This window comes from Martes martes (assembly GCF_963455335.1).
Source record: "Martes martes genome assembly, chromosome: 6".
NCBI lineage: Eukaryota > Metazoa > Chordata > Mammalia > Carnivora > Mustelidae > Martes > Martes martes.
The window spans coordinates 134,682,050-134,703,584 of NC_137893.1; the positions used below are offsets into that span (position 1 = coordinate 134,682,050).

General features: G+C 45.7%; 1 protein-coding gene across 5 annotated transcripts in view; it reads left to right on the forward strand.

The window, feature by feature from the left end:
* PHACTR1 (phosphatase and actin regulator 1) overlaps window positions 1–21,535 on the forward strand; it is a 305,573-nt gene that overhangs the window by 178,491 nt on the left and 105,547 nt on the right. For all 5 annotated transcript variants that reach the window (XM_080807028.1, XM_080807025.1, XM_080807027.1 and 2 more), the window contains one exon: window positions 18,749–18,829. In XM_080807028.1, coding sequence (XP_080663154.1) covers window positions 18,749–18,829 — 81 coding nt within the window. The remainder of the gene's footprint in view (window positions 1–18,748; window positions 18,830–21,535) is intronic.

Genomic DNA, 21,535 nt, shown 5'->3' on the forward strand with positions numbered 1-21,535 from the left:
TCGAAACATGGAGCTGGAAGGCTTACAGAATCCAGACTGATACTTTTGGACTCCATTGTATATCCCTTCAACTTCCCAAATTTTCATTTGAGAGATTCAACTTGAATGCACATCCTTGTTTTAAGTCCCAGCATAGCGTCAAGAAAGAGACCAAGTGCATACCAGGCAGCCAGGTCTCCTCAAAAACTAGGAACTTTGGCTCACATATTTAAAGACCTTCACACACACTGGAGGGAGATGTACTTATCCTCTGTGAAGTTTCAGTCCTTCCTTAATTGTGGAAATGCATGGGTAAGTGTCTACTTTGGAAATAAAATAAAAACCACAATAATAAAAAAACCTTGTTTCTCTGAAAAACAGTAGAACCCTTCCTCTTAACTTATTTAACCTTTCCATAAAATTCATCCCCAGTGTTTCTCTATAGAGAAATCAAGTCTTATAATCCCAAAGGGTCAAAGGAGGTCTTGAGTTTCTGATAGGATTTCTGTGACCTTAGCTGAAGAATCAGCAACTTGTAGAGACATTTAACCTCATAACCAAATATCCTATCTCTAGATTTACACAATTTCCCTCTGTTGAGTTTTGACATCTTAAAACAAAGCTCTTCACTGCACACCCATTAGGATGGCTATTATCAAAAAAGAAAAAAAAAAAAGGAGAAAGAGAACCCAGAAACTAACAAGTGTTGAAAGAATCTGGAGACATTGAAACTTGTGAATTGTTGGTGGGAATATAAAATGGTGCTGCCACTGTGGAAAACAGTGTAGTACTTGCTCAGAGAATTAAAAGTAAAATTACCATATGATCCGGCAATGCCACTTCTGGTATATATCCAACTGAAGCAGGATCTTGAAGAGATATGTGTACTCCCATGTTCGTATGAAGCGCTATTGAAGTTCGTATGAAGCCAAGAGGGGAAGTAGCCCAAGGGTCCATCAACAGATGAATGGATAAAGGAAATGTGGTATAGACATACAGTGGAATATTATTCATCCTTAAAAGGGGAGGAGACTTTGTCGCATCCTACAAGATAGATGAACCTTGTTGACATCATGCTAAGTAAAAGAAGTCAGTCCCCCAAAAGATAAATACTATATGATTCCACTTAGAATGAGATACTCAGGGCACCTGGGTGGCTCAGTCGGTTAAGCGTCTGCCTTCAGCTCAGGTCATGATCCCGGGGATCAAGTCAGTCATTGGGCTCCCTGCTCAGTGGAGAATCTGCTTCTCCCTCTATCCTCCCCCCCTGCTCATGATCTCTCTTTCTCTCTCTCAAATAAATAATCTTAAAAAAAAATTAATGAGATACCCAGAGCAGTCAGATTCATAGAGAAAGTAGAACAGTGACTGCCGGGGTCTGGGGACAGAGAGGAATGGGGAATTGTTTAATGGGTATAGAACTTCAGTTGCACAGGATGAAAAAGTTCTGGAGATCTATTGCCCAACAATGTGAATTTAAGGCTACTGAACTGTATGCTTAGGAGTAAGAAAGATGCTAGATTTTCTGTTGTGTGTTGTTATACTCCTGGTGTTAATAACACTAAGCTGATGGCATCATCGAGCTCAGAGCTTTGACACAACACATGACAGAGTCCGGACAGCTTCTGTTTAGAGTCGATCTTCATGGTCTGCAGCAGTTTGTTTATTTACCTCGTTCTGCCAGGTGGCAGGGTGTTTTAATAAGGGAAACAAAGGAGTTGGTTGTTCTGTTCTCATCACTTGTTCTTGTAATATTGCATGAATACATCCTTGGGCAAGGTTTTCTATTAACCTGATGACGAGGCCAGCACGGCTCCTCCTATGGGGTTGCCAGGAAGGAATAAAATGGGCCGATGCTGGACATTTGCCTTTGGAACGCCGCTGAGATCAGCTGCGTTCCCCTCCGCACCCCAGCCATGCTTCATCCTCTCACTCACTCACGCTAGCAGTACCAAGCCCAGACCTTGGCTCACATCAGCCCATCCCTGGGACTCAGTCCCTACCATTGGGCAACTGCCAGACAGGATTCTGGAACCAAGTTCCATTCGGGATGTCCTAAACAATCCATCTCAAGCAAATGAGAGAAACTGAATTCTGCTGTTTTTATTCGTGAAGGCGGGATTGTACCTTTGTCGGCTTCTACTGCGCATGCTACGGTTATTTGAAAAGAAGTGCAGAAGTACCCATCAGAGACAAAACGCACTAGTGGCAGTCACAGAAGACGAGCTGAGAGGCTGAGCGTTCATTTAAGGGAGCGACGTGCTGCCTGCCACGTCTCCCTGCCTTGTCATAGCTGTGAGGACTGATGGCATTCCGTAGGAACGAGCAGCGCCTCGAGGAAAGCTTCAAGGAGCTTTCTGCTCCCAGCCGTTTCTTTTCTATTGCATATGTTATGAGATTTCTTCTTTTTGCGGTGGTTGTGTTTTTCCATTTTTCCAGTTGCTGTTATGACAAGTGTTTGACTTACAAGCCTGCTATTCAAATATTCTGGGATTTCTTTTTTCAAGGATAACATCTAGGTCCTAACAGTTGATTCCAACCCCACCCCCATACAGATAAACAATTCACTTCATTTCTTTGAAAATAATGGCTATTTCACCATATTGTTGTTGGGTTTGTTTTTTTTTTTAAGATTTTATTTATTTGCCAGACAGAAAGAGAGAGCCCAGGCAGAGGGAGAAGCAGGCTCCACATTGAGCAAGGAGTCCAATGTAGGACTCGATCCCAGGACTCTGGGATCATGACCTGAGCCAAAGGCAGACACTTAGTGGACTGAGCCACCCAGGCGCCCCTCACCATATTGTATTTATCATTAGTTGGCAAATGCCTGAAGTATAGTCGAACCCAGTCCCTCTTTTCTGGGTGAAGCATCTTACTTATCATGCAAGAGAAGATTGAGACAGAAATGAAAAAAAAATGTTTTGTCTGCAAAATAGGAAGGGACGTTCCTAAATTGTTTTGGACTTTTTCTTAGATTTGGAAGATTTTATTTAATTACAAGCAATTATTATGCATTTTTTCTTCATGAGCATTTCTATCCTGATTTCGTGTAAAAGTCTCCATATAACTATTTCAATATGCACATCAAAGTCCATGCCATATCTTCGCATGCTTTCCTACATAATCCTCTCCACCTGAAGAGGTGATACGCACCTTCTGAACCTTTGTATACATATCAGAGTGTGAAATTATACATGGCTGTGTGACTCTGTATTTCCTACACTTGATCTTAGCCAAAAGGCCGAGAAGCGATGTGACTCTGTATTTCCTCTGGCCGGGTGAAGTTTTTCCAGTAAGGAGAGTGTGGCAATAGTGACAGTCACATGGTTTATCAGTTTTATGCCCAGAGGCAGTGTGCTTAGTACCTGAAACCTCATTCAATGATAAGTAAATAATGGCTGAATTTAATAAAATGATTTAAGAAACGGTCTTAGTTTTTACAAGCTGCAGAATTCTGGCTGGGATATAGCAAAAATTTCGTTCTTCTGTTTATCCACGGTAGCCCATCTCTACAGGTTTGTGCATTCATAGGCTGGACAAGTTGTGAGAGGTATTCCTCGTTCTTAAAGGCACAGATGGGCGGTGTAATGGCATGCTTAAGCGTTCATACAGCTTGGGTTGGAGTTCATCTTTGCACTTTGGGCAAGTTCCTGAACATCTTCCTTTTCCAGGTGATGGAGACAGTAGTACCGACCTTGTAGAGCTGAGCTGAGATTTACATGAACTACTGCATGGAAAACAAGTAGAGTAGCTCCTAATGCATAGTTAAGTGTTACCATGGTAACAGAAGGGAGAAATCGGGTCTTCAACTCAAAATGTCCCTTTCGGGCAACGTATCTGTCTGAGTTAGATGTCTGACATAACTATGCATAAATGTAATTATTTTTAAAGATTGATTTATTGGGTCACGTGGGTGGCTCAGGTCATGATCCCGGGGTCCTGGGATTGAGCCCCACATTGGGCTCCCTGCTCAGCGGGAAACCTGCTTCTCCCTCTCTCACTCCCCCTGCTTGTGTTCCCTCTCTCACTGTCTCTCTGTGCCAAATAAATAAGATCTTTAAAAAAAAAAGATTAATTTATTTTAGAGAGTGCGAGTGGGGGGAGGGGCAGAGGGAGATGGAGAGAGAGAGAATCCCAAGCAGACTCACCGCTGAGTGGGGAGCTCAACGTGTGGCTCCTTCTCACCGCCCCTGAGATCATGACCTGAGCCGAAATCAAGAGTCAGATGCTTAACCCACTGAGCCACCCAGGTGCCCCTGCCTGGGTAAAATTGTTAAAAATTTTGCTCCAAATTATTAGCTGACTTGCATTCTGACTGTAGGTAAAAAGCACAAATAAAAACTCACCATCTAATGCTGCTGTCTTTCTCTGATTTATAAAGCACCAGAGAAGTAAGATCATAAAGCCTGAATGTCTTAATACTGCTTTTTTTTTTTTTTTTAAAGACTTCATTCAGCAGCGCTGATCTGACCCTGGGTAGAAAAACAAGCAGCGGAGCAGGCAAGCTCATTTGCATTAAGTTGGCACCACAGAACACTTGGAACAAGGGTCCTATTATCTCGTAGGTAACAGGTGGTAGCTGGGGTATTAAACTGTTCTGGGCACAATTTCAGATTTCCATTCTTCAGTGCCTTGGGCAGTACTCTTCTATCACAGAGTGATCAATAATAATTAGGTGTCTGGAATGAAATGTAGTACGGTATTATGCTTCCTACATCTGGAAGGAGAAACTCACTTAACCAGCTCTAAATCAGTGCATTTTCTTTTTATTCCTGGGGGGGCAGCGTTCGAGGCAGCAGAGAACACGGTGGAGATGTGAAGTGTGGCTCAGTGCCCCATCGCACAAAAAAATTAGCTGTTACGACACACTTTGTGGCAAGTAACAGAAGCAAACCCCAAAGCAGCGAGTCTTGATTTCTGACATAAACGCTTTCATCACATTGCATTCTCTATCACTGGAGGGCCACCTGTTTCACATTTAATAAAAATGGCTGTCACCGTAGATGATCTATAGGGGAGGGGACAGGCGAAGGTTGTCAGTGGAGCTCAACGTAAATTGTTTTTCAGATCTCACAGCTTATTAAATCATGTTCTAGCATGTTCCCGTCCCAGGGGGCCAATCAAAGGACAAGGAATTATTTCTTTTGTGCCCCGTCGGTCTCAGAAGAGAAAACTGATACTTATTCCATTAGAATTCAATCTGAAGTTTTCCTGGGCAGATTGGGGCTCACTGAGCCAGAGCATGGAAACTTTCCTCTGTGCACCCCCGAGAGCGCTGAGCCTGATCCCCGCAAGGTGACTTCCCCTCGGTTGCTCCTTCCTTGTCACTCAGTGCATCCTGCTTTCAAAATTCAGAATCCTTGCTGCTGTAAAATCACCCACAACGTCCTGCCCCCAACAACTCCCAGTCCCTGCCCTGCTGCCTGGAGACCTCCGAGCATTGAGAACAGCCCTTCCACACTCTGGTCTGACCTATTTGAAGAAATGACCAGGAAAAGAAGTGCAGCTTTTCTTGCCTTATAATCACCCTTTCTTTCATTAACCAGAGAGAGTCTGCTGGCCGACCGCATGATTTCATTTTCTGGTGGCTGAGTTTTTTTTATTCTCCTTCAGAGACCATTGGAGCAGTACAAAAGGAAGCAACGCTACCGAGAAGGCCCTTTTACTGAAAATAAAATACGTTCAGAAAATGCATTAAGTGGAGCGTTGATGTACAGTTTAACAGGTGGTTGTAAAGCCAGTTCCATATAACCCCCGGCCACGGCCGGAAAGTTACCGACAGCCCCCGGAAGCCCCTCGATGTGCTTCTTTCTTTCTCTCTCTCTCTCTCTTTCTTTCTTTTTTTCTTTCTTCCTTCCTTCCTTATTTTCTTTCTTATCCTTTTCTTCCTTCCTTCCTTTCCTTTTTTTTTTTTTTTTTAAGATTTCATTTACTTATTTGACAGACAGAGATCACAAGTAGGCAGAGAGGCAGGCAGAGAGAGAGAGAGGAAGGGAAGCAGGCTCCGTGCTGAGCAGGGAGCCCGACACGGGGCTCGATCCCAGGACCCCGGGACCATGACCTGAGCCGAAGGCAGAGGCCCCAACCCACCGAGCCACCCAGGTGCCCCCCTTCCTTTCCTTTTAAGATTTTATTTATTTATTGGGGGGAGGGGAGGCAGGGGCAGAGGGAGAGGGAGAGAGAATCCCAAGCCGACTTGGGAGACCCCAAGTGTCCTTGGTGTCCTTGGCACACCCAGCCGGGAGCGCAGCGCGGGGCTCAGTCTCAGGACCCTGAGATCATGATCTGAGCCGAAATCAAGAGTCGGACACTCAGCCGACTAAGCCACCCGGGGCGCCCCTTGATATACCTTTCTGACTGCAGTCCTCCTCCCCGCCAAAGCTAGACACTGACTCGGTTTATGCTGTGATTATGTCCTTGCTTTGTATTTGTAGTGTTCCAGGTTGGCGAGGCATCTCTGCAGCACGCGTTTACTCTGGCCTGTTTTTGAACTTTATGTACATGGAATCACAGGATGCGTGTTTTGTCTTGCTCTTTTTTCTCTTACTTGTAAGATTCATCCCTTTTGTGTGTTTACTTTTTATTTTTGAAAAATTTGTAAGAGAAATTGAGAGGGTTATATACTGGTATTTCAATATAATTGTTGGATTGCCACCTAATAGTTACAGAGATTTGGCTGTATTTGTTGCCTTTTTTTTTTTTCCTCTTGAAGTGTTTTACAGTTAATTACAGACTTTTTTTTTTCCAAGGGGAGCATGGGGAGTAGCAGAGGGAGAGAGAGAATCTCGAGCATGGACCCCAGTGAGGGGCCCGATCTCATGGCCCCGAAATCATGGCCTGAGCTGAAACCAAGTCGGACGCTTAACCGACTGAGCCACCCAGGCACCCCGATTACATTTCTAATCATGCATCTCTGAAAAATAAGGGAAATGTCCTGTGTAACCACAAGACCCTTATCCTATATAGCAGAACTAATAATAATTCCCTAATATCATCTGATACCCCGTCCACATTCAGGTGTTTACAGCTGACCCCAAGACACTTTTCTAGCTGGTTTGTTCAAACCAGGATCCAATCAAGATGCATAAAGAATTTTTGAAGAGGTTTTAACCGTGCAACTTGCAGCTGAGAATGAGTGGGTGATCCTGCCTTTTTCCCCATACACTTAATCAGTGGGTAGAGCTCTTGTGGGACCTGGCTGCAGGCATGTCACCCACGGGAATGAGGAAAACGGATCACCTCATCTCTGATAATGACATGGCCCTCCTCTTCTGCTCTATGACTCCAGAGGAAATTGCACTGTCTGAATCGCTTTCAGGAAGAAGCGTCTGATACCAATTATGTCAAAGCCAAAAATGTTATTTGGGGCAGATACTCTGCGGTACCGGTCTGCTCAAGGTTAAACAAGTCTAGTTATACTTATCTGGAGGAACGCATTCATCGGGGGGCAGCCTATGCGGGGAGCTTGCTGGGACACAGCTCCAGTCTCTATCAGCTGCTGTTCTGACCAGGACCCCAGGAGGACAGGTAGATGGATGGCTGGTCCCTTGGCTCGATGGGGATCTTCTTGGTCAGCCACTTGGTATTTCAAGGCTTTGGGTTTTTGGTTGTGTTTGATTCCTTTGCCAGAAACCTCTTTATGAAGGAGCTTGGCCCTCTGTGACCCTGCTAAGGTTAAGACAGGCTGACCTCCCTGATTCCTTTTTTTAACGGAAGAACACCACATTTGTCCCATGTGATCTGGTATTTATTTAGATCAGCATTTCCCAGAAGATTTTCCTCAGAATGCAAGTCCCATAGTCTCCATAAAAGGACCGTATTGTCCAATGAATTTGGGAAAAACACCGGGTTCAACAGAGTTAAGCCGGTTTCCTTACTGTGTGTCCTTTTGTGCTAATAAACAAATCGCCAAATTATTGTTCTCACAGCTTTTTCCTCAGAGCATCTCTGGAGGTTACTGTTCTGCAGAACAGACTTTACAAAGTGCTGATTTGGGGGACTTGAATAGAATCACGAGCAACAACAAATAAACAGTCTCATCTACCTCAGGGGTCATGAAGTCTTTATCCAAGCTAGCTGCATAGCATTACACAAGAACAGCGTCCGGGTTACCATGTTGGAGACGAGGAACTTTGTTCCTCTTGGACTTCTGCTCATCCTGGAACCATGGGGAAATCAGGATCTGTGCATGTAACAAGGGCAGTTACTTAAATTCTATCTTACAGATGGAATTTCCTCATGGTTTGGACTTTTACAGGGGAAAAAATTCCGTACTGGTCAACCTCTCTGAATTTGAGGATCACTTGACCTTAATTGCTAAATATTTTTTAAGATTTTTTAAAAATTTACTTATTTATTTTAGAGTGCACACACACGCGTGTGTGTGTATGTGCATGCACACATACGTGTGTTGGCGGGCGGAGACCAGAGGGGAAAGGAGAGGGAGGAGGAAAGAATCTCAGGCAGACTCCACGCCAAGCACAGAACCCATGCAGGGCTCGATCTCACAGTCCCTGAGATCATGATCTGAGTCAAAATCAAGAGTCGAATGCTTAAGCAACTGAGTCATCCGGAAGCCCTGCCAATTTTTTTTTTTTTTATTTTGTTTTGAATGAGCAATTCAATAAGCTTTCTTCAGATGACCAAATAATCAAACCTTGCCTCATTATTCCGCATTTGGCAAAAATGTTTGGATATTCCTAGTACTCAAATGTCTTTGTTCGTAAAAGGCACAATATCTGGTGTTCCTACCAATTGCTTCTAGACTCACGTGACTTCTTGAATACGTTGGTCTTACCATTCTACCTGAAATGAGACATTTAGAGGTGCGTTCACTTCTTCTTTCCCTTCTTTTTCAGTATAGCCCTTAGATCAACAACCTCATTGCTTTGTTCATGAATTTCCTTACGAAGGAACCGATCAGCTGGCATTTGCAATCTGGTTTTTCAAAATGGAAGATTTCCAGGTTTATCCTACGTCTTCTTCCTTGCCTTTCTTCCCTTTTATATATTTTATATATTGTACATATTTTATATATTGTACATATCAATTTAATTTCGAAACCGTCTCTTCGTCTTTAAAAAATGGAAGCATTTCCCACGAAGTTAGTGTGAATGTGGATTGATTATTTTGGGCTGGGTTTCCCAGGCTATAGTTGTATTAGATTAACAATCCCCATTGTTCATAAGTCACATGGGAAGCAGGGGTATGTTCTAGGCTCTCGAGGTTCATTCCGTTTGTCACTTGTAGATTTCTAGGCTAAATTCATGGTCTCTGGGGTTGTAAAATTTCAAAGGGATGAAAGCCACTGATTTTAAGTACAAGTTGACTATTTTAACAGCCAAAAGTATAAGACTCTGCAGTAAGCTGCTGCAAATTTCATCATTGCTCAGTTGTTTTTCCCACTTCAAATGTCTAGCTCCTCGAGAATGTAATTTAAAGGCTGCTGAGCAGAGAATTCAACAGAGATGGATTATCCTAGAGTATGAGCTGAACAGGTTCCTGCACTAGTACTCTGAGTAGAACCAAGTAACTTGGTCCCGCATCAATATTGCTTCTTCCACCTCATGTTTTTTAAAGATTTTATTTATTTATTTGACAGACAGAGATCACAAGTAGGCAGAGAGGCAGGCGGGGGGAGGCAGGCTCCCCGCTGAGCAGAGAGCCCGATGTGGGGCTCAATCCCAGGACCCCAAGATCATGACCTGAGCCAAAGGCAGAGGCTTTAACCCACTGAGCCACACAGGCACCCCAGCCACCTTTTATTAAAATAAAAAAGCAGTACTTAAAAGTTATGAAACATACGGCATTTTTTTTCTTACATCGGTACTGGGAGCATATTAAAAAAATGCACTCCCCGTGGAGCACCTGGGTGGCTCAGTTGGCTAAGTGCTTGGCTCTTGGTTTCTGCTCAGGTGGTGATCTCAAGGTCATGGGATCAAGCCCCACGTGGGGCTCCATACTCAGAGGGAAGTCTGCTTGAGATTCTCTCTCTCCCTCTTCCTCTGCCCCCCCCACTCTCTCTCTCTCTGAAATACATAAATCTTTTAAAAAAAAAGAATGTGCTACCCAGAAATTGTACCTCAAGTGACATATTCTAGAAAAAATTCTTCCACCTGTTCACATGCATGCCAGAAAAAATATATTTACAGCACGAATATTTGCCCCAAAGTTGAAATAACTTAAATTTCCTTCAGTTGCAGATGGGTAGACAAATTATGACACTTCTGCCCCATGTAATGGTATGTAGTATTCAAAGAGAATGAGGCATTTCTGTAGGTGCTGATGGGGAGAGCTCTAAGGTATATTGATCCTTGAGGGGGAAGAAAGAGCTTATAATATGAGCAGAATGATCCCATTTATGTTTTTTTAAAACTGCATTAATACATAGTGGCGGGTTGAGTGAGAAGGTGGAAGTAGAAGGAAAATATCAAAGGAAAGCAGCAGTGAGATTTGGGGAGTTGTGCCGAGGGAAGGAAGAGCTGTGTAAAAAAGACTTTCTTTTCAGTGTTATTTCTTGAATTGTTTACAGCAAAATATTTTCATAAATGAGATAAAAGCATAGATGTGTGGGTGTGCACATGCACAAAAAATAAAAAAGAGAATGTGCTGGTTATGTTAAAGATTTTATTTATTGGAGAGAGAGAGAGGGAGCAGAGGGGGGGAGGAGGGAAAGGGAAGGAGAGAGATTCTCCAGCAAAGTCTGAGTGCGGAGCTCAGCTCGGGGCTTGATCTCGTGACCCTAAGATTATGACCTGAGCCGAAATCCAGAGTCCTATCCTTAGCCAACGGAGCCATCCACGTGCCCCGAGAACGTGCCAGTTATTTTTAACAAATTCATCCAATCGAGGCATTCACTAGGGAGAGCAATCTGCCCAAGATGTCTGTTCTAAGTTCATCGATGTCAGAGAACCATGGCATTCCTTGGCTTAGAACATACCTTTGTGGCCGGGGAGGCTGGGAGAGCACTGGATGGGAGGTGCTGGGGACCTGGTTGCTGGTAACCGTGGTGTAGCTTGCACTGCTGGCTCAGAAGGGCTCCCAGAAACACTTGGATGGGAACCACTCCATCGTTAGCGTCGGTCTCTGGGCTTTAGTGGAAGTCCCTGCCAGGGATCCATTCTTCACCAGACTCTGCCTTTCTAAAGCATTCGCTCATAATGGAACAGAGTTCAGAACAAGAGGTTGGAACGTAAAGCTGTGGGAAATACCCCTAGTTTTTCCTTTGTTGACAAATGCCTGCCGAGGATAGGTGTGTTTTAAGATGTTGGTCTTGCTATTATTGAAGCATGGTGAGGCCAACAGATCAGGAGATGCCTGCCATTAAAAAGATGGTTTGGGGATGTCTGGGTGACTCAGCGGGTTAAGTGTCTGACTCTTGGTTTCAGCTCAGGTTATGATCTCAGGGTCTTGGGATCGAGCCCCATGTCGAGCTCCCCACTCAGCGCAGGGTCCGCTCATCCCTCTCCCTCCCAGTCTGTTCCTGTCTCCGCTCGTGCTCTGTGTGTGTGTCCCTCTCTCTCTCTCTCTCTCTCAAATAAATAAATAAATAAAATCTTCGAAAAAATGTTTTAAGAAGATGGTTTGTTACACTCATGGAGTCCAAGAGAAAGGGTCATGCCATGCCGCGGAGGGCCATGGGGGAAACATCGGGGTTGGTTAGGAGGCAGAGGGAGTAGGAGGGAAATGTGGAAATTGTGGGCAAGAACCTGTAGTGTGTTTCCCACAGGAAAGAATGGACAGTGGAAGCAAGATTGCCTGGCTGGTTTGAATCATCTCAGCAGGCTCTGGGGCATGGGACGTTTTCCAGTCGTCTGGCCCCCAGGCCTGGGCTGATGAGGGCAGCTGGATAGTGGCCTGTAGAGTAGGAGCTCCATGAAGGAGGTGGTTGGGGGTAAGGGCTCTGGGTCAGGTGGTTTGCACGTGAAAGGTAGGTTCACGGGCTAGCCAGGTACTGCCTGCGGTATTTGGCTAACCCCGGGAGAGGCAGCCTCACCGGGATTAGCAAGACCCCCAAGAGTCACCTGAAACTAACACAACATTGTATGTAGACTATATTTAAATTTTTAAAAAGAAAAATACACAAAGTAAAAAGGCAAGATTAATAAACAGTGATAGAGATGCGAGGATAATTGTGCATCTCAAGGTTTTCTGCGTGACTTTTAAATTCAGGCCGAGTTTGAAGGCAAGCTTTGGGAGTCTTCCTGGGACATCCCAACCTTTGATTATGGTTTCGGGCAGGGGGGCATTTGGGGGCTATTTTTGGTATAGTAATTGAGAAACCTCCTATTCATTTCAGGCAAGAAGGGTATGGGAAGCTTCCTTTTGTGCATTTGGATCTACTCGACTAATTCTTTGTCTGTCTATAAAAGCAAATCAGTTGTGTCTGCCCTGATTCCTCTTCAGGCTGTCTCTTACATTGGGCATAGAATTTTAGACCAGATGTCCCTGTAGTAGACTTTTGCACATTTGCTGGCTTATGCGATTTTGTTTTTGATGTTTCGCTTGCCACAGGACCACCTCGAAAGCTTATTACAGTGTTCTGCGTTTACTGAAGCCTGGAAAATGGGTTATTTTCTTTTTTCTTTTAAATTTTTTTTAAAGATTTTATTTATTTATTTGACAGAGATCACGAGTAGGCAGGGAGGCAGGCAGAGAGAGAGAAAGAAGCAGGCTCCCTGCTGAGTGGAGAGCCCGATGCAGGCAGGGCTCCAACCCAGGACCCTGGGATCATGACCTGAGTCGAAGGCAGAGGCTTTAATCCACTAAGCCACCCAGGTGCCCCAAATGGGTTCTTTTCTAAAGATTCACTGTCTGAGCTGTACTTTTGTTTTGGAGGGGAATTAGATTCTGTGCTTTTTCTATTTTGGTTCTGTTTATAAAGATTTAGAAAAATGTTTTTTAGGAATTTACCTTTATATGTTAAATTCCTAACCCTTTGATTTTAACGTTGTCCTCTTGTTTACGGTGGCCTAACATTTATTTAATTGTCTGTTTAGATGTACTGTTTTTGTTTTTAATTGATGTTTTTTCCATTATGGGATTTTTTTCTCTCATGGTCACTTTTTTTCATGTCCTAACAACTTATGGAGGTATCACTTACATACCATATAAGTAACTCATTGAAGGCATATAACTTAATGATTCCAGTAAATTTAAAGAGTTTTATAGCCATCACTGCTGTCTAGTTTTATAACCAAAATGTTTACTCCAGAACATTCCCATGTGTGGTCTCTCAGATTTCTTACTGCCTTGTGCTTTAATAACTCAGTAACATTTGAGTGATCCCTGTGTTTTATATTTTCTTGTTTTAAAACAAGCCATAACTTTTTCTTTCATATAAAAATATTCCTTTTTTTTTTTTAAGAGAATGAGTGAGAGCGGGGGGAGGGGCAGAGGGAGAGAGAGAATCTTAAGCAGGCTCAGAGCCCGAGGCAGGGCTTGATCTCACGACCCTGAGATCATGACCTGAATGGAAATCAACAGTCAGACGCTCAACTGACTGAGCCACCCAGGTGCCCCTAAAAATACTACTTTTTAACCACACATCTAACAAGACTGTTTTTCAGGTTTCTTTTTTTTAAAGAGGTGGTTGACTTTGTGCTGTTAACTTCCATTTCTTACGTCCCAAAGGCAAGCGTTGCCCAGTGAATCAGCTCACAGTCATGCCGTGGATCTCCGTTTATCTGATCTATTCCTGCTATCCTTTGGGCAAGTGGGGTACCTGTTACACCTTCTGTCTTCCCTGATGTGTTGATTCTCTTCCTCTGACTTTAACTTCTTGTTATTTCTTCTCTGTTTTTCTTTTTTTCATCTTACCCAAGGCCAAAGTTGTTGGAGAGGGCAGATCAGACCTCATCTTGGTCAGTGGATAGGAAACCATTATGTTTTCTTTCCCCTACATCAAGCCCTCCCCTGCCCAGTGTTTGGTAGTTCGGTAGTAGACCAGGTCAGAGGATCTCAGTCGTCCTTCTGCTCCGAACAGCCCACTTAACTTTACTTCCCAGAGCAGTGTTGCGCTTGTCTATGTCCATAGTTAAACTTCGCTCTAACTTTGGAAGGGCTGCTAAAAATAAGACTGGAAGGCAGGTATCACATATATCTTATTAAAAGAGTAAGTAAAGAGTACCCCAGAAGAAAGACTCTCCTAAGAATAAAGTATAATTATGCCATTGTACCATGACCTACAGACCCAAGTAAACTACTAATGAGATCACCTTCCGTTTTTAGAGCCTTGTACGTGAGATTATATTTAGAGCCTGTGCGTATCATAACAGTCCTCACAACAGTGTGGAATGGAAAAAAAAAACCAAACCACCAGGCATTAATATCTCTTTCTGCTCTGCCACTTACTGCTGTTTGACGCCGAGCAAGTCAGTTTTGCAGGATCTCAGGTACCTCTGAGAAATGGGAATGATACCACTTCACAGAATGTGGTGAGGATTAAATTAAATAACGTGCTATGCCGCCCTCCCGAAATGATTGTGTATCCCCTGTCGACACAGGGTTCTGTGCCAGGAAATGGACAAAGCCATAGGATAAAGGAGCCATCTCTTCCCAGAATGTCAATTCAACTTGGAAATTGGTTGGGGGTGGGTATTGTCTTGTTTGAAGAAGAGGAGATCTGTTATGGGAACTCCACCTTAGTTCTTTTGTTGAAAAAGATTTCATTTAAGAGAGAGAGAGAGGGAGCATGAGCAGGGAAGGAGGGGAGGAAGGGCAGAGAGAGAGAAAGCAGACTTCCCACTGAGCGGGAAGCCAGATGGGGGACTCGATCCCAGGACCCCAGGATCATCGCCTGAGCCAAAGGCAGATGCTTAACCTACTAAGCCACCCAGGCGCTTTTCCACCTTAATTCTTAAGGAGAAACTCAGTACAGTAAAGAAATGGCATGCTTGGGTCAGCCAGCTCAGTCCTACCCTTGGAGCCTGTGGTATTACTGCTTTGCCATTAGGAGTGTTCCCATGGAAAAGTTTGAGAAACACGGATACCTGGAAGCCTTTACCACAGTCCATGCCAGTATAACACGGTCTTAGTTAATCCTTGTTTTAGAAAGTATGCAGCTACATTCCCCAGCATGTACTTCACGTCTCCTCTTAACCAGAGCTAACGCTGGGCTCCCCATCTTCCCTACAACCCTGATTCTCAACCCGCGTCCCCCACTGAGTTCTCAACACCACTGTCCATTCAGCTGTGCAGGTCAGGAACCAAGCAGTTGACCTTGACCCCTCTCTTTTCCTTCACATCCTTCACTTGACCCCATGGCCACCTCGCCACCTGCATGCGACTTGAATGCATCGTCTGCCCGCATCTCCCATCACCAGCATCTGGGTCCAAGCGACCATCATCTCTTGCCTAGACTCGGGAAGCCCCTAGAACCGGCCCTCCTCCGATATATTCTCCACGGTGAAGTGGTCAATGATCTCTGATGGTTTATTCCCATTGTCCTTAGAATAACGTGGTCCATGAGGCCCTGCCGGGCCCAGCCCCCCATCCCTCTGGCCACATCTCGAGTCCCTCTCCATCTGGTGCTGGTGGCTGCAGTGACTCTGGGGGCTCTCTCTCACCAAGGACACCATGTCGCCTCCATCCAGAGTCACTGCCCTGTTTGCTACGTCTGGAGTGTCTCCCTCAGCCCCTACCTGACTGTCCTTATCTGTGATAATACGTATTCATCTTTCAAACTCTGCTTGTGGGTCCGTTCCTCAGAAAAGCCTTTTCTCATGACCCTGTAGGGAAGATTACTAATCATACGTCTGGTAGAACATGTCCCTTTCTTTTTTTTTTTTTTTTTAAGATTTTATTTATTTATTTGACAGAGATCACAAGTAGGCAGAGAGGCAGGCAGAGAGAGAAAGAGGGAACCAGGCCTCCCGCCAAGCCAAGAGCCAGATGCGGGGCTCGATCCCAGGACCCTGGGATCATGACCTGAGCCGAAGGTAGAGGCTTTAACCCACTGAGCCACCCAGATGCCCCTGAACGTGTCCCTTTCTTTTAGCAGGACTTACCTGGATTTGTAATCACACATTAGCTAATACTGTTTGACAGCCGTCTGAACCACACATCAGTCTGTCAGCTCTGTGAGAGTAAGGACTGTCAGAGCACCTTTCGCCATGGGCCGGGGTTCTGTCCTTGGATGAGCTCAGGGAGCCCGCGGAGGTCCGCATGGCCGAGTGACTGGCCTGGGAGCACCCACGTTCTCCTGAAACTTGCCATCTCCGGCTGCCAGGCCCGTGGCTTTGCCCAACTTGCTGTGGATTCTTCCTTCAAAGTTGGGCCTTAGGTCCCCCCACTTCTGTCTGTGGCTTTGACAAGCCCCTGAGAAACCTCATTTTGATTAAGGGAAATCCATCCAATCAGTGGTTCAATACAGGATTGGCAAAGCACCTCTCCTGTGTGCTTTCTGGGTGGCTTGATGCCACCCACAAGATCTGTTAGCAAAGTCCTTGCTTAAAAACCCCTGCTTCGGTTTGCCTGTCCAGTCTCTTCCCACTGTGCCACCAAACCCATCTTTGCTTAAACGTGTTACAGGATTTGTGTCCCCTTGGTGCCTATAGTTGCTGGTCCCGCTGCTTCCAAGAATGAAGAGGTAGACCGGATGAAGGGTGGCGGGCCGCAAAACAAACTTACTGAGCAAACTTACCTCTCAAGTTCCTGGAGAGGGAGGGGGCCAGAGCGGGCTGCCCTCGGAGTTTCCGAGTTTCGCGGGTTTTATGAGCTCTTTCGTGGATCCATCTTCAGCAATCGGTGTGCTGAGTCGTGCCAACAAGGGATTTGGTCACATATCTGTGTACCTATTAAGTTAACGTCCATGTGCAGATGCTCTTTCTTTGATGATGTCTGGGGGCTTAGGTCTTAGCTGCCCCTTGCCTGTGATATTGACAAATGCTTTGTGGTTCATTGTCTTCTTTGAGGATGTTTTGCAGCAGTCATATCTGCAAAGGCTGCAGAGCAGAAAGTCGGTGCATTCCTGTCCAAGGTGCACATCGGGACGTTAGTGCTGTTTGATCTTAGCTGTCCTGACTCCATATTTTCTTGTTGGGGACCCTGGCCCTGAGTCCCTAACCGCCCACTCCTCTGAAAGCAGACAGAACTTTGTAACCAGACTGCAAGCAGTTCTCTCTCCCTTCTCTGGGCATTCCTCTTCTGCACAGAGGACAGCCTTCTGCCCTCCTGCCCGCCCCCCCATGTCATGTCATTTGGTACACTTGGTATGAGTCCTAAAACTCCTACAGCCCCCCCCAAACAAGCACCATTCCAGTGATTCCCACACCCACCTTTACGGTTTGACCTCCGTACAACCCTTCTGACCCCACTTCTGTGGGTGTATATATATGTATCCGTTTGACTATTAATGTGTTCTCAGGAAGCTCTGTGGGAGAGCAGCCTAACCTCAGATTTATTTTGCTGCCTCACACCACTGAATTCGTTATAAGAGAGAGTTAGAATATTTTTAAAAATAGTAAGTCCTCAAAATATATAAAATGTGATTTTCAACCTTGATATGACTGAGAAGAACCCAGAGTTTTTCATGACAATATAGATGTCCAGGTCCCAGCCTGGACTTACTAAATCAGAGAAGCTGGGGCTGAGGCATCAGTGTTTCCTCAGACCGGCAAAGTGACTTGACCAAGGTCACTCAGCTAGTAACAGAATCCTAGTCCCTGTTTCCTTGCTTGTTTTCTAGTGCTCACTTGTATTCTTTGGACTAAATTCTCCTGAGGGGTGTGTGTGTGTGTGTGTGTGTGTGTGTGTGTGTGTGTGTAATCTGTGTTTGAATTTGTCTGCATAAAAGTTTCTTTATTTTATAAATGGCTTCCCCCCCCTCCCCGCGGAATAACCACGTATGCAAAGAATGTGGAGATTTTCAAGCCGACAAAAGCAACCAAAATAATCTGTCCCCTCCTGTTCACATGGAAACAAATGTCAGCGGTCAGGGTGGCTCGCTCACGCTCACTTCCGTGGACTCTGCTGACTTCCTTCACGTCACCTCGAGCCACAGGCCTGCCCTTGGTGCTGCCACTCACTTTTCCACTCCTGGGCCCTGTTTTCACTCAAGTCGCCCTCTGTCATGCCCCCTGGGCTGAGAGAAGCCCCCCCCCCCCAGTGCCACCTGCCTGAGCATTTGGCTCAGAGGCACAGCTGGGTCCCCATGGAAGTGCGTTTCCTAACTGGGAAGCTCACCCCTCACTTGTCTGCTCGGCTTTGGACCCTAAGAGAGGAAAGCAGTGGACGCCTGTCCCATGGGGGTCCCCCACTCTCCGCCCCCCCCGTCTCTCAATCCAGAGAGCTTTGTGGGAGACATTTGCATACCATTTTTTTTTTAATAGTTGGGAAGCAACAAAATCCTCCGTGAGACCCAATCTATGCGAACGACATAATTAAATGCCACTTACAAGGGAATGGCACGCTCAGGATGCCGTGCTGGGACTGGAGTTAGCACTTGCTCCGTTGAATCCTGGTGGCTCTTGTCGGTAGTTCTGTTACACTGACAAGTTGTTGAATTTCTCCGGGCTGTGGTTTACTCCACTATCAGGCGGGATGAGATGAAATGAGACAGAAGCGCCTGCCTTATAGGTAGTTTGAAGATCGTTTTGAAGATTAAAAGAAATAATCTGATGAAAATGGGCATGGGATTTCATTAACATTAATAACATGTAATTTACTGAAGCTTTTCTGTGTGTTACTTTGTAATACATGTTAACACGTGATTCCTTTGCAAAGCTCTTGGTTGCCGACTCACACCTGCTTCTCTGTGTTTTGCTCCTAGCCCTGGAAAGGAAAATATCAATGAGGCAAAGCAGAGAGGAGCTGATAAAACGAGGGGTCCTGAAGGAAATCTATGATAAAGGTAAGGGGGACTGGCCCCTCCACGGGGCCCGGAAAGCCGTGCGTGGAGTGTGTGTGTGCACGTTTCTTGGAATTGGATTCTGTTTTCCGCATCCCCTTCTCAGGATTTGAACCTTTAAAACTCCAGACAGTTTTGGAGAGAGAAGAGAATTTTGCAGACCATGGCAGAGCTGTGGGTGTCCTTTTAGAAGAGAGAAATCAAGCTCCTTTCTTCCCAGTGTTGGAATCAGACCACAGTGGGTGGTGTGGAGTTGGGGGGCTGCAGGAACGGTGTGCACGTCCTGGTTGGGAGCCTGTTCTGTGTTCAGATACACACAGCTGGGGCCAAGTTAATGCTCCAGTCTCTTTCTGGCACTGGGGGTTCCCAAGACAAAGGTTAAAAGTCTACAGGCATCTGGAATTTCCTTAACAGATTTTTTTTTTTTTCTGGCCTTCTGTCTCCCCACGATGAAAGAAGTCAACATGGAGGAAATTATGAAATAGAACTGTACACATATGATGTTTCAAATGGTAGCATTGACTGGGAAGCCACAGATGGTTTGTGAAGGTGTCCGCTAGGGTTTGCCAATGAATGCTGTGTCTTTTGCTTATTGAACGACTCTTTAAGTACAAATGTGCGCAGAGGTTTAAATGGTACATTTAGTATTCTTCATTTTTGTTTTTTAAGAGTTTTGATGTTTTATTTTAAAAAACTATTTATTTGGGAGACAGAGAGAGAGAGAGAGAGAGAGCATGAGAGGAGAGAGGTCAGAAGGAGAAGCAGACTCCCTGCCGAGCAGGGAGCCTGATGTGGGACTTGATCCCATGACTCCAGGATCACGAGCTGAACTGAAGGCAGTCACTTAACCAACTGAGCCCCCCAGGTGCCCAAGAGTTTTACTGTTTTGAATTAGGCTTTCTCTCCTTCCCCTCACTCCTCCTTTCCCCAGCTACCCTCTTCCCCATCTCTCCTCCCCTCTCTCTGGCCCTCCCCCTCCCCCCCTTTCCTCCCCTCTCTCCTCTTCTCTCCTTCTCTTTCTTCTTTCCCCTCCCTCCTCTCTTCCCCCCCCCCCCGCTTCCTCTCCCCCTCCCTCTCTCTGTCCCCCTCCTCTTCCCTCTCTTTCCTCCTCTTCCCCTCTCCTCCCCCCTCCTCTCCCCTTCCCCCTTCCCTACTTCCCTTCCAGTGTGCATGTTAAGGCCCTCTATGAAATGACAAACTCTCCTCGTCCATCTTGATGCAGTTGCCACCAGTAATTGTCTGTTTCAAGTCTTAGTGTTGTGTGAAGCGGGTGTTATTTGCTGGCCCAGATGATTAAAGCACATATTCTACTGTAAAGCCAATTCAGAAAACCCTATAATTCTGCGTTGACCATGTTTCTGTGAATCTTCTGCAGGCCTGACTTGTAGTCTGATAGAAAAAGATTATGCTGGGGGCGCCTGGGTGGCTCAGTGGGTTAAAGCCTCTGCCTTCAGCTCAGGTCATGATCCCAGCGTCCTGGGATCGAGCCCCGCATCGGGCTCTCTGCTCAGTGGCGAGCCTGCTTCCCTTCCTTTCTCTCTGCTTGTCTCTCTGCCTCCTTGTGATCTCTGTCTGTCAAATAAATAAATAAAATCTTAAAAAAAAAAAAAAAGGAAGAAAAAAAGAAAGAAAAGAAAAAGGCAGGCTGTGTTTCTTACTTGGGTATCCCCCACCCCCCCACCCCCCAGATTCCGCCACTATCAGTGACTTGGTCCTTATGCCTCTGGCACGTGTCACCGCACCCATTCCTGTCACGGGCCTTCCCGGTGGCACTCCTCAACGACTTTTTCTTAGCTCAGATGGCCACCCCAAGGAGGACGTGGCCCTGCCCTGCCCTACGTGGCAGGGATGCTGGAGGGATGGTGTGAAGTTGTACTATTTGAGACTACCTTCTAGAATTAGCAGGGCCCCCTGAGGCCAAGAAATCCCCTTTCATGAGCCGCTTCATCCTTCAACTCCTGGGTAAGGCCTTTCCAGATTAGCATTCTTTGGTTGATTAAACTCCCCCAGGAGGAGGAGTGCACAACATCGTCACGTTTTTCCCATGTCTTGCTTTCTATCCAAGCCCCAGACCTCCCCTACATGGGCCTGAAGTCTTCCCACCTCCTCCTTAGCACTCCGCGGCAGAGGTGGTGGGTGTCCGACTCGAGATATCAGACTGCGTATCAAGCGCCTACTTGCTTAAATAACACTTCCATCACGTTTAAAACCTGCTCTGATCCAGTGAAACGATCCCTTCCCCTCCCTCCTGTCTTCTTGCAACCTTTCTAGCTCTTACTCTAAACCTTCTGGAACATTCTAGAGAACACATTTGACCATAGCATTTATTATTCCCATTCCAGCTCATAACTGGGTTGAGGTAAGGATTGTCCAGGTAACTCCTGACTTACCCAGAGAAGTCATAGGTTATTAGAGCAAAAGCCTCATTTTCTAGAGACAGAAATTGGGAGGAGGGGGGCTGCAAGCAATTCCCAGCTGCTTTATTTCGTGCACTCAGTGACTGGCTGGGGATGAAGGGACAAGTTGAGCCCCCACTTGTCACCACGTTCCCGGACTTCCTTGCCTTTTCGCTGTCACTCTCTGTGCTTTTCTGCTCAGTTGTCGGCCGCCTTTCCTTACTAGTAACTCTCCTCCAGAACACGGACCTCAGAGGCTCCTGCCTGGTCTCCCCAGCCTCACGTAATGCTTCAGATAGAGAAGCCTCGCAGA